The sequence below is a fragment of the Neofelis nebulosa genome, chromosome 9, assembly GCF_028018385.1.
Source record: "Neofelis nebulosa isolate mNeoNeb1 chromosome 9, mNeoNeb1.pri, whole genome shotgun sequence".
Lineage (NCBI taxonomy): Eukaryota > Metazoa > Chordata > Mammalia > Carnivora > Felidae > Neofelis > Neofelis nebulosa.
In genome coordinates this window covers 34,009,874-34,024,047 of record NC_080790.1, presented here as the reverse complement: position 1 = coordinate 34,024,047, position 14,174 = coordinate 34,009,874, and the positions used below count along the sequence as shown (strand labels likewise).

Sequence of the window (14,174 nt, the reverse complement as noted above, 5' to 3'; positions counted from 1 at the left end):
AACCCAACAGTCCTACACCAGGGGACATTTGGCAATTCGGGTCATCACGGTGAGAGAAGCGATGCTATTGCTATCTCGTGAGTAGAGGCCAGGGATGCTGCTAAACATTTCACAGTGCACAAGACAGCCCCCCACAACCACAGAAGAATTGCACTTCAAAATACCACTAGTGCTGAGGTCAGGAAACCTGGGTTTAATGTAACTTTTTCAGAGAGACTTTCCCTGAAAAAAAGCTTTCCTCTTCATGCAGATCTTTATTATGCCCATGGTTACATCATATCTTAATCAGCATTTTTGAATAGGTTCTTCATATATATGTATATATTTAAGAATGTATGCACAACAGAGTCTTGTTCTCCTCTGTAATATGTACTTATGAGCGTTGCAATAAAATACTTGTTGAAGCACAGTTTCTCCCATGACATTAGAAGCCCCGCCAGTGATGTGATCTTCGTTCTTAATCCTGCACTAAGGCCCACAACAAGAGTGCAATAAATATTTATTTATTTATTTATTTATTTATTTTATTTTATTTTTTTTATTTTCAAAAACAACTTTATTCATGACACATATTAAAAAAAAAACTCCCACCCCCTGGAAATGAGCTAAAAAAATAAAGAAAATCCACCTCCCACCTCCCTGTTCCCACTTCCTCCCATTCCCTCCAAATAAAAGGGAAAAAAAGGCAAAGGAAAACAAAACAAAACAAAAGAAAAAACTGAAAAACAAAAAAACGCCCCAAAACCCCCCAAAACAAGGTAGTGCATTTCCCCAAGGGGTAGGGGAATTTACACTGGAGCCGCTGGGAGCGGAACGGAGATCTTCCGGCTACAGAAACCTGCAAAGAAAGACACTCAAAACAGAAAAAGAAACACAAAAGGAAACAAAATAGATCACCAGGCAATCTGGAGGGGCAGGGAGCCGGAAAAGAGGGGTGGGATGGGTGGTAGACCTGGCAGGACAGGAGCAGGCAGGAGGGGACTGTGAAAGTTAGGGAGAAGATGGAGGGAAGGTAACAAGCAGAACAGTTTGGTGTCCTTCCAGAGCCCTGGGTAAAAAAACCCCTCCTACCACCCATGCCCACCTACCCTTGAGCAGCCCCCAAGGTGGTGAAGTGGGACAGGGAAACAAGGGGAGCAGCTTGCGCAGTTGAGACGTGTCCATGGCGAATCCCCAGAGTGAATGAGCAGCCCCCTGCCCCACTCCCTGGGCCTTCCCCTACTCCCCAAAGCAGGTCCCTCCTCAGCAGTTAGTTATGGGATTCTCCCCCCTTTCCGCAGTATATCTTTTTTTTAAAAAATATTTTTTTTTCCATCAAGGTCATCTTCTGTTTTTCTTTTTTTTTTTTTTAATTCTTTTTTTTTTTCCCTTCTTTCCTCTTTTTTTCCTCTCTCTCCTCCTAATACACGCTTTTTTTAGTAAGGGGAATACCATGATGTCGCTCTAGCCCGGCCCCTGTAGACGCGACCCCGGGGCCTGCTGTTAAAACCACTGTAGAATCGAGAGCGGGAACTGTTGTAGTTGGTGGTCCGGGCACGGTATCGGGCTCGTGGGAAACCCCGGTCTGTTGTGCTGATGCCTGGTCTGTTGGTTCGTTTTGGGATCACCTTGATTTGTCTTCCTCTAAATAGGGACTCATCTAAGGCCAAGGAAGTCCTCACTGACTCTTTGTCTGAGAACTCTATATATGCAAACCCTTTAGGATGGCCACTAAATTTGTCACAAAGTATGGTAACACGGTTGACTGAACCACAACCATGAAAGTGTGCTTCCAGCTCTTCTGCTGTTGCACCATAGTCCACATTGCCAACATAAATGGAACGGGCATCAGCCTCCATCTTCTCTTCAATGGACATGATCACTGGGCCAGCATTGCCTGGAGGTGGACTCATATTCATCTGTTTCTCTACCTCGTTCTGTAGCTCCTTTAGCTTCTCGGCTTCTTCCTCCATCTCCCTGACTCGAGCTTTGATCGCTTCCAGCTCCGGGTCCTCAATGGCGCCGTCCCCCGGGTCACCCTCGACCAGTCCCGGCTCCTCCTCCTCCTCCTGGCTGCCGGGGGCTCCCGAGCCAGGCCCAGGGCCCGGAGCTCCCGGGGGGGCGCGGGGCCGGGGCGGCTCCTCTTCGGGCTCAGGCTCCGGCTCGGGCTCCAGCAGCAGCTCCTCAGGCTCCAGTTCCTCAGACTCCAGGCCGTTCCCGTAGTCCCCTGCGCCCCCCGGGGCCCCCTCCCCGGCCTCCCCACCGGCCCCGGGCACAAGATGGCGCCGCCGCCCCGGCCCGGAGCCCCGACCGCCCGCAGCCCCCGCTGCTGCTGCCGCCGCCGCCATCGCCGCTCAGACTCAATAAATATTTATTGAATGTGGAATGACAAAGAGGGTTTGAACTCACCTGGGATGGTGAGAGTGAACGAGAATGAGGGACATATGGTTAAACCAGGTGCCAAATCCCTTTGGAGTATAGAGCAATTTTTGGAAGAGGGCAAGCAGTGGTGATATTGACAAGAAGAAAGTACAACAATTGAACCTAATGTTTCCAAGGAGAGGCTCCAACATCCTGGCAGGAAAATTACTGTTCAGAGATTTTATATAAAAACAATTAGTGAGAGCTTGATAGTTCTAGTTAATGCAAAAGAGTTTAATTCTTCAGAGTGGCTTTTTATCTTCAAAGTACATTACAGAATTTTCAAATGTAGCTTGGAACTACTTTAAAAATATTAATTTATAAACTTAAAAAAAATGGCTCAGTTGGTTGAGCATCCACCTCTTGATTTCAGCTCAGGTCATGATCTCACGGTCCCGAGATAGAGCCCCATGTTGGGCTCAGCATAGAGCATGGAGACTGCTTGGCATTCTCTCCCCCTCCCTCTCTCTCTGGCCCTCCCACACTGGTTCTCTCTCTCTCTCTCTCTCTCTCTCTCTCTCTCTCTCAAAATAAATAAATTTAAAAACTAAAAATATTAATTTGTAAGGTCAGTAGCTGAAAGACCAGAAATTTCCTGAAATACTCTAAATAGCACTTTCACAACGCCTCTGTGAAATTCTGAAAAAGTGCTATATGATCTCTTTAAAAGAGAATGACATGTTTATTGGCTTTCTTTATTACGAAACCAGGAATTTAGAATTTATAATACCTTGCAGTTCATCATGACAGCTACTTATTCCTTAAATGCTTTTGTTACTTTAAATATAAATCTTTCTCAAAACTCGAGCTGGTTTTGATGCTTCTTCTATTTATTACTCAAAGTATCCTTTCTCAGACTTTTATAGGAAGATACTAGTTTATCTCATTACCAGAAGATACTGTTAAAAGAGAAATTTTAATCACTCTGCCATAAGGGTAGCTATTTTTCTAATTTTGCATATTGAATAAATCACTCATTTAAATAGCACTCATTAAATAACCAGAAGGTTCTATCTTTCTCTGTAGCATTAGCATACATATTAATTCATATATATTAATACAGTTAGAAATATTTAATGAGTATCACGTTTCCATAGGCTCTGTCTTAGGAGTGAAGAGAGAGAAAATGATAGTTGCTTCCTTCATGAAGTTTTCTGTCAGACTGCGGAGCCATTTATTAAATAAGTTATTGTAAGATAATAATTTAGTTATAATTATCAAATGTATTATGAGTACATTATGAATATGCCTAATAACACATATGCTAGGAATACTGTGACAGTTACGGATGCAGCATAACAAATTACTTCAAAGTAAAACAGCTTAAAACAACAATTATTTATTATTTCACAGTGAGATTTGACAGTCACCCAGCTGGGTTGTACTGGCTCAGGGTCTCCCATGAGACTGCAACTAATATGCCAACTAGGGATATTGTCATGAGAGGCTTACCTGAAGGATCCACTTTAGAGGTGGCTTCCTCACATGACTATTAGCAAGAGGCCTCAGTTCCTCACCACATTGCCCTTCGCCAGTGGACTGCTTGAGAGTTCTCACGAATAAGACAACTGACTTCCCAAGAGTGAATGATCTAAGAGAGGTAAGGAAGCCACATTAGCTTTTGTGATTTAGTCTCCTAAGTTATTCAATGTCATTTCTACTGTATTCTATCTGTGAGAAATGGGTCATTAAGGACAGCCCACACTCGAGGGGGAAGAGGTGCAATTAGGCTCTATCTTTTGAGAAGAGGACTATCAAGTAATTTGTGGATATAATTTAATATCACTATATCTCTTCTAATCTGAGGCATTAAAAAATGCTTTCCTGGGAACATGGCATTGTGCTAAGAATGGACAGATGAACAGACTTATCACAACCTAATAAGTAAAGGGTGAAAGATCAAATTGGTTCCGGACAAGGGAACATACACAGAGGTCCCACAGTAAGAGAGATCACAAAGGAAAATGGAAAAAACAAAACAAGAAACTGGTGTGGTGATGGAGGCCATAAGGGAAGGAGAGTTATGAATTGAGGCTTGGAGGGTAGAGAGAGAAACTAGGATGGATACACAGAGCCTGTTGATCAGGTAAGAATTTTATACACTATCCTAAGGTAGTTGGAATCCTTTGAAGGGTTTCATGTGGAAGAAGGACATGATTTAGGCAGCATTTTACAAACAAAACACAGCACTCTGTCTCCTTTACGGAGAGTGGGCTGAAGGGAATAAGAGTGGATGTAAGGAAACAGGTTGAAAGGTTGTTGCCTTGGCATTGAGACTTGAACCAGGTGTGACAGCTGATGAAGAAAGAAGAGGACATATTCTAAATATACTTAGAAGATAAGCTATATAGGATTTACTAACTAATTGGTTGTGGTAGGAAAGCAAGAGGAGGTTGCAAAGAAGATTCATAGGTTTCTACCTTAGGCAGTGGGTGGGTGGTGGTGACACCATTTACTAAAAGAGGAAACACTTGAATAAAAATAGATTTGGGGGTCAGGAAAAAAAACCACAACTAAGATAGTTATGGTCTAGTGAAACTGCTATGAGATACCAGAAAATGATAGGTGTAACTTTCCCAAATCACAGAGTTCGTTTTTAATTGGCGGAACTCATATCCTTTGACAACTAGCCTCATGTAATATCTACCACGTTATGATTCCCTCTTTATGATTGCTTTCCTGTTTTATTTCCATGGAGGGAGAAAGAGAGAATGAGGATAGCCTCCCGAGTAAACTCTTTATACGTTTATTGACCTATCTTTGTATTTAAAGAGATTTTTTTTATATGTGTGACTGATTAAGATAAAACAGAAACAAACAAACAAAACCAACAAGACTTCAGTGTAGCACTTTCTTGGTAGTACAGGGCTGATGTTTGGGTATCATTTAATTGGGTTTTACCATTCAGGGACAGTGCATCAGAAAGATAGACTTTTTGGTGAGCTCCTGGACATAATCAAGTGGCAATAAATTATGACGTGTCAGTGTTGTTGAAGAAAGGATAGTACTTGGGGGGCATACGGTTAGATGACTTTTGCTATTCATATCACCTTTAATGTTACCAGTTTAGGGCCAACGTAGTCAGCTAGTGAAGAGCCAGGAGAAAAAATTTTGATATGTTAATACGTGATGTAAATAATTAACTAGGGAGGTTAATGGGGGAGAGTGTTCAGGATGCTTCCCTGTAGGTAGAGGATGGACTCAGGAAGGTCCTGTCAACCTCATCTACAATGTAAGAATTTTGTTATATTTGAGGCTTGTTAGAGCCAGACTGGATTATGGCTTTATAAGGAAGGCAGTCCAGAGAAGTAGATGAGATCATTTTAGGAATCATACAAACCCTGGTCTGAGACTTGATTGAGCAACCTTGGCTGAACTAACCAACTTCCGTGAATCTCACTTTTTCCCTTTCTAGTGTGGGAAAAATTACCTCCCTGGTATCTCTGCTCTTCTGTGGTTTGTACTTTCTGCCTTCTTTAGGATCTTTCTGTTCTCTTGCCCCATTGATCTGTCACTGTGGATATGTTTATACCATTAAGAGGTCCAAGAAATTCTTGATTGAACTGCATATGCTAACTCATGTAAGTGATATTTAAGGGACATCATCGCTGACAATGAGATCAAGCAGATTATTAACTGACAAATGGATTTAAAGACTAGCAAATTGGTGAATAATCTGAAGACCGGAGGTCAAAGCCCAGTCTAAATGGAAGGAAGCCCAAAAGGCCCAATTAGAGGGAGAGCTGTAATTTTCCTGTGTTCTAGATTTGTCTATAACCTAGCAGAAATATCAGGTAATAAAGACAAAATTTCATATACTCAGGAAGTATGATTGCTGACTCTGGTTGCAGGGGTGGCTAAATCATCACAATGTTTTTATCATGTGGTTTGCATGCCACGTTCAAGAATGAGACTGCCTGGGTGCAAATACTGTCTCAGATGCTTAGAACCTGTATGTAATTTGGAAACGACTTCCATCTCCTTTATCTCAGTTTTCTTATCTGTAAAGTGTGGATAATTATAGTATTTTCTTAAAGGGGTCTTTGAAGATCAAATTCAATGTCACCTGTCTTACTTAGCCCAGTGGTTGGCACTGGCAAATGATCAATAAATGCTTTATGTTACCCATTTTGGTTATTATCTTCAACAACAAATATGTGGGTGGCTATTTAATATATTGGAGTGTCGTGCAGCAAATATCCTCTCCTTCACCCTCATTTTTGGGACAGAGTACACTTCCTTACTCCATTGACGTTGGCTTGACCATGTTACTTGCTTTGATTATAGTTACCTGAATGGCTTGATATGAACAGAGTTTAAATGTGCCTGAATGCACTAGTGTGCCTCTTTTCCTAGATTTGCCTTAGGAAGAATATGCATAGGTAGTATTCATTCAAAGAGAGTATGGAGACATGTAAAATGGCTTTGAACCCAACCTGAAGGCTTAAGCTAAGTCCAGACAATTCATAGCCTAAAAGCTGACCCACAGACAGGTGAGGAAGAAAAAACCGTTTATGTTTTAAACCACTGAGTTTTCATGTGTACCATTATGTGATATTATTCTAGCAATAGCGTACTTGCCTTTTGTGCAACATTGATCCCTCATTAGTGAAGAAAGCATAAGGTATCTACTGCTTATTTACTCGAACATCCTGAAGCAGAGCCACCAGCCAAGCCCAGATTAGATGAGCCAAACTAATTGTTATCTAAGTTTGTGAGTATTTTTTATTGTGACAATAGAGGACTGATATACCTACTTTGTGCCAGGCATAGGAAAGAAAAATAAAAGTTTTGCGGTGGTGTTTGCATTCTAGTGAATATAAATAATCATACATGCAGGCCAAATGCCCTTGCTCCTGACCAGAATGTTTTATAAAAAATGATACAGTTCACATTTTTTTTTATCTTCCACCAAAATATAAAGCTAAAGTGTACACTCCTAAATCCATAAGTGAGAAGGTAAACCCCAGGATGTGTTACAAAGGAAAGCTATAGAATATCTCCCTTAAGGAATTTGAAATATAGCATACCCAGCCTTTTGGTTAGAATATTTGGATATCTGCCTGCCTGAGGGCAGGGGCATGGACCGGAAAACTTTTCAGATTGCTGTGATTTTATAATTTTAAATGATCTTAGCCTGTTTAAATTTCAAGGTAGCTAGGCATTTTCTAATAGTTTATAATAGTTAATGAAGGTAAAGGTGATTATAAGACAGATGGTAGATAGATAGACAGACAGATAGATGATAAAATTTTGTTTTATCCTGGTCCAGGTAAATGAGTTCACCAGCTTGGAAGTCTTTGTTCTCAAGACTCTGAAAATATAGTGAGCAGCTTAATGAAACAGCTAGGGTTGGGCATATAGTTTTATAGCAGCTGTCCACTTTCAGGTTCTAATCGATTGGTTATACCTGAATGATAAGTCGATACACAGACACATTTATCCTTGTTTGGCTGTTTAGTTCCACTTTATTACAACCTTTTTTTTTTTTTTTAAAGAACTTTGAAATGTGAATGCTCAAGCTGGAAATCAGTAAGTCATGATTTTCATCTTTGTACTTGTAGTTTGCGATCTATGACTTCTTTTCCTAAGTACTATTTTTGGAAATACTAATCTTTTCCCCACTATGTTTGGTATATACAAGATAACTAACCTATACCCAGAAGAAAAGTTTTTTTTTTTTTTTAACATAGATGCCCACATTAGAAAATCTGAATGATTAATTTCAATAGGTAAAAATTATATATTATGTCCACCATTTGAAATGAATTGTCTTTAAATTCTGTAAATTTTAAGTAATTTGAGGCTATGAAAACTTAGATTTCCTAAAACATTGGATTAGAAGAGGGTTTGCAAATTCAAGTTTTATCAAGAACCAAGGGGAAAATCCTAAGATTAACTCATGAATCTAAGTAAAAGTAAATTGAGAATGGGGGAGGGGGAATCACAGCATGTCCCAACTAAAAGAATTCACATTCAGAGTTTTGAAAAATAGTGTTCAAAGAGTAAAATAATAATTTTTAATAAGGCAGAGGTAAAATTTTTCCAAGAATCTCTAGACCAGGACTCATTTTGCTTAACATCTTGATTTCTCCCTGTAATACCTGAACAGAAACCCTTACCCATCTTCCTTTTTCATAGCCTTTTTTATGAAGGCACTTATTACCTTCACTAGGTTCAAGATCTCCCAATTAATACTCTAGTCAGACCAGTCTACCTTAATATATAATATGTATTTTACATCTCCCCCTTCTTCCTTCTAGACCTTCATATATGACATGGAAACAATACATAATAAAAATAGTTTACACCATTATGTTATTGAGAAATGTGAAAAATAATTTTTCTTAGGTCTGTTAAATTTTTAAATGATAGTAAAATCACAGGGAAAGCATCCTTTTTTGGAAAGGGTGTTCAGAGGAGAATTCCTTCTTGAACCCTAGTAACATGTCATATCAGAAAATACCAATGTATGTCGAATGATATTACTTCTTATAGGCATATGAGTGCACACATACGAAGGCAATGAGACAAGATGCCACATTGTACAGAAGCCTTCATGGCTTTCTTATCTGAATTACACCTTTTGATCAAGAAATACGGTTGATCTTAATGAAGGCCCATTCTTTGTTTGGGGTGAAAATGTTTTTTGCAATTACTGAAGGTTTACAAAGGGTATACTTTTAACTCTTGGTAACTTTTTTTCTTTCACCCGGTAATACAGTTATTTCATAGTCAGAAACATTCACCTGGCCAAAACAAACATCTTTAAGCAAGACCATTCTTTAGCAGATACAAAAATTGAAGTGATAGAGGAAATGATATCAGCCGGAAGTTGAGCTATTTAATGAAAATGACAAGCTGGTCTTTTTAGAAGACTGGAAGGAACACCATCAGTTTTCTCTCTAGTTAGGCTCTTGTTACTGCTGTTATCATTCACAGAGAGCAGACAGTCCTCAATGATTATTTACCACATTTCTGAGCTGTCAGAAGAGAAGTAGAAACCTTTAAATATTTTGAAAATAGATTAAAGCTTTAGTGATAGAACCGGAAAAGAATCTAGTATCTTTTTTTTTTTTTAATCTTTGAAGAAGTATTACTTAGCAACACTTTAAGATCTGTTACTCTTCCTAAAACATTTAAGAGATTTTTTTTCCCTCACATATTGTGTGTATGTTGCATGTCTTGCTTTTTTCCCCTTAGCTGTGATGATAATTTAACCAGAATATTAATTTTCAAAAAGAAACATAAATGGGGGAGCCTGGGTGGCTCAGTCGGTTAAGCGTCTGACTCATGGTTTCAGCTCAGGTCATGATCTCACAGTTTGTGAGATTGAGCCCCCATGTCGGGCTCTGTGCTAACAGTGCAGAGCCTGCTGAGATTCTCTCTCTCTCTCTCTCTCTCTCTCTCTATCTCTATTTCTCTCTCTCTCAAAATAAATAAACTAAAAAAAAAGAAACAAAGGTTTAACTTGATGAGATAAATATTTTAATTTGTATATATTCCTTCCTAATTTTTTCCATATGCTTACATATATACTTAGTGTCAATTATAGCAGGTGTATATGTGAACTTTTTTTTTTTATTGCTCAGGATTTTATTAACCCATTTTTCATGCCACCACGACCTTTATAAAGATCTACTCTAGTCACTTTTGTGTTTACTTTTTTCACCATTGTAGATAATTGAACCATAAATCTCTTGAGATTTTTTAATCCATTGAATTATTGAATGAGGAGATGGGAAGAAGAAAGGAACTAGCTTGGGGAGAGGGAATAAACAGCTGTTGGGTCATGTCGATTTTGATTTAGATATACAATGGGGTAAATATTTGGGTCTGAGCTTAAGGGAGAAGTTAGGGCTGGGCCGCGAAAAGGAATGGCTTCTTCAGACACGTAGAAAAGGCATTGAGGGTGCTGTGCCGAGAATGAAATGGAGTGCCTGAGGCACTGTGGGAGAGTGGTTAAGAATCCAGGCTCTTAACTACCACTTTCAACTCCTGGCCTCACCACTTACTCATTTTGAGACATTTCCTCATCTATAAAATTGATGGAAGTTGGAAGCTGTAATGACCCTGTAGGATTGTCGTGACAAGTAAATGACATAATTCTCTAAAGCATGTTCTGTGAAGTCTGGTTTGTCATAACCCTTTAGTATATCTCTCTCATTACTATTGCTGCTACTCCATGTACGTGGGCAGCTTAACGTGGCTGAGGAATAAAACCCAAATGTACTGACTCACCTTTCTTTAATTTCACAATCACTAGGCTCAGCTGGGCCCAGAGTTTTGCCCATTGTATTTACCTAGTCCACTTGCTCTGCCACTCTCCTAGATTACTATTTTATAATTTATAAAATGCATTTCATTTACTTTTTTCCACTACAAGAGAAGTGGACCCAGGGTGGTGACCCTCCTCATTTATTCATGGTTCCTACTTCTCTAGATGACTGTTTCTCAGTAGGCTTTTCAGATCCCGAAACTCCAGCCTTTTCTACCCCATCTTTGCTCACCGGTGTCTGTATTCGTGTTCTCCAGTTCCTTTCCTCTTGACCCCATTGAAGCCAGACTTTAGACTTCACCACACCAGTAAAATTGCTCTGGTGGAGCTGTCCTATGACATCCACTTTGTTCAGCTCAAGGATCAATTATTAGACTTTGTTTTATGCGAACTTTCAGCAGGCTTTGACATAATTGTTCATATCTTCATTTCTAGATACCAGTCTCTTCAATTCTCCTATCTAACTGGTACTTCCTTCTCAGCCTCTTTCCATGTTTTTTTTTTCTTTTTTCATCATCTTTTAAATATCGATGTGCACTTGGCTCAGCCCTCATACTTTTTATATTCTCCAGATATATTTGTTACCTTGGTGATTTTATCAAGGTCTGTGGCATTAAATAATACATATACTCTGCAGATTTCCAAATTTATATCTCTATTTACATCTCTATTATGTAATTATAATAAAAATCCATCAAATCACCACATATAGAGTTTTATGCAATAGCTGACATTTGGCCAAATTTGCAGAGTCTGCCCATTCTCTGGTGACATAAGCACCTCTGTACATGATCAATCATGAAAGTTAATTCTGTGCTGTAAGAAAGATTTGCCCTACAATTTGGGCAAAAGAGTTTTCATTAGAATGTTTTGTTTTGTTTTCTTTTTACCAAGCAAGGTTCCTAGTATGTAATTAGAAATATTTATGCCGGGAGTAAACCTGGCAAAATGGCGATGTACTTCATTCGTATAAAGTCTTTTTTTATAGGTTGTTCTGATATTTATCCTCTTCCTTCCCCACCACAAAATATCATGCACCTTAACACAGACACACAGCCACGTGCGTACCCTTCCATTTATCCTGTGCCACCCAGGCCAGGTGAACCAATTTCCTCCTTTATCTCATGATATCGAAACCATCCCTCTCTGCTTCTGTGTCTTTGCCATTTAATTAGTGTTGATGCCTGTCATCCCTTCCCCAGGACATTTTTTCTTTTTTAAGATTTGGGTTGTGATCTCCTTCTCTTGTCATTTTTTTCTTCTTTAAGATTTGGGTTGTGATCCGCCTGTCTTGTGATGTCCTAGCCTTGGACCATCAAAGAAGTTCTCTCTTTTCTCAGAAGAGATCGTTTCACCTAAATGCCCAAATCTCAGAATGTATTTCAAGTGCACGGACAAACTACCCCATGTGATAATGATCAAGACCACATTTTGTCTTCTGAATTCTCCACAGTAAATTTTTGAATGATTGATTTACTAACTGAAGATGGAACTAGTTTTTTTCAATTTTATGCAATTTTAGTGTACTCAAACTACTGACATTTCATAACTAGCTTTTGAAAAAGGTATTTTCCTATCTTATTTTTGAGGCTGTCGGTTTCTTTTCATAAATAATTACTTCTTTTCCACACTTGGTATCACAATTCTAGGGTTAGGAGAGGAAAATTTGATTTTTTTTTTTTTTTTTTTTTTAACATTTTTTATTTTATTTTTGGGACAGAGAGAGACAGAGCATGAACGGGGGAGGGGCAGAGAGAGAGGGAGACACAGAATCGGAAACAGGCTCCAGGCTCCGAGCCATCAGCCCAGAGCCTGACGCGGGGCTCGAACTCACGGACCGCGAGATCGTGACCTGGCTGAAGTCGGACGCTTAACCGACTGCGCCACCCAGGCGCCCCGGAAAATTTGATTTTTAAGGGATGTCTGTACTTTGGGTTTTATGTTTTAGTCTAAAAATTTATAAATAGAATCAATATTGTTTAAATGGGATGGTTAACGTAAAGCTAATTCAGTACTCACATAGAATGTCATGCTGCGGCCCAAAAGTACATGGATAGACTGTAATAGACTACGGTCCTAAAAGTGTCACCTCTGCCTAATGGCAGCATTTTGAAATGATCTACAAGAGTGGCTTCTACAAGGATTTTCCGGAGGCATACTCTCAGATTTGCATATAATTTATGTTTTTAGTGACATTGAAATCCAGCCTTAGGCATTGTCCTCATTAAATTTTTATCACTGCTCTTCTCAAGGTCATTTTTTGGTTTGTCTTCTTTTTCAAATCTATTCAAAATAATTGGTCTAAATACACTAAGCAGTGATTCTTAAGTTTACTAGCTTACTATCTTCACCAGTTGAGGCACCCGCAACAGCAGTGGCTCATTATCACTTTGATTGAGATAGAAAGAGAGGAAGAGGAAGGTTTTATTATTTATATTCCCTTCCAGACTCTACATAGTACCTGGATTACACTTGATAACTATTTGTTGAGTGTACGAATGAATTAGACTCTCATTTGGAGGATGACTGATTTTGCAAATGAAGCCATAGGGAATATCAGAAGGAGTTTGAATTTTAGACTCTGATATCCTAGGTTTAAATACCAGTCCTACCACTTAATTGCTGTTGTATTAACCAAATTATGTTAGTTTGAGGCTCAAGCAAACTTTTCTGAGGGGGTTGGAATGTAGTTCTATATTGCCATCTATTTCTTCTTTCTTTAGATTCGTTCTTCTAATGGGTGCCCTGTTCTTCCCTAGGATAATGTATTATCTTCTGGAAAATGGGTATGCTATAGTTTCATGCTCTTAGAGAACGTGAAGCTTCCATTTCACACTTACTAAACACCATTCCCTTGGAAAATTATCGTTACTATTCCTACTCCATTCCTACCACTAGAAAAGCAATTGAAGTAAAAATTGCACACACACACACACACACACACACACACACACAGACACACACACACAAGGAGTTTTGTAATGTTACTCAAACAATATTGGTTCTAGGAAGAGAGACAAACTGTGGCTGGTACATTATACCCATCAAATCAATTTCTGGCTAAAATTAATGGCTTTGTGCATAGGAGTCTGCTCTTATAAAGAAAAAAGTCTATTCTAATGACATCCTTTTAATTGTTTAGTTTGGAAAAATGCAAGATTTGGGGTCTATTAAAACAAATAAATTTGCAGAGGGTTTGAGACAATGATAAAAACCAGGAAGACACTGCTGAAAGCGGGGCTGGAGCGTTGGAATGGGTGGGGGTCTGTGAGGAAAGATTAGGAGAAGCCAAAATTGCCATTCTCTTCCCACATGGGACTTTTCTTCCTGATCCTCTTTGCTTATTCATTATATTTATTTTACAAGACTGTTTATCTCGAAGATGGAAACTTCAAGGCTGTTTGAGGTCCTGAAAGGCAAGACTATGGTGTCTGGTGGAGAGGTCACTTTGAGTCACAGCATTGGAGGAGGGTGGGAGGCGTCTGTAGAGATAATA

The 14,174-nt window shown here is 39.2% G+C and overlaps 1 protein-coding gene across 1 annotated transcript in view; it reads right to left on the bottom strand.

Annotated features, from left to right (window-relative positions):
• Positions 1 to 1,393: 1,393 nt before the first annotated feature.
• LOC131486297 (polyadenylate-binding protein 2-like) overlaps positions 1,394 to 14,174 on the bottom strand; it is a 189,478-nt gene continuing 176,697 nt past the window's right edge. The window contains exon 6 of the mRNA XM_058686382.1: positions 1,394 to 2,332. Within this exon, the coding sequence (XP_058542365.1) occupies positions 1,416 to 2,332 (917 nt within the window). The 3' untranslated portion in view covers positions 1,394 to 1,415. The remainder of the gene's footprint in view (positions 2,333 to 14,174) is intronic.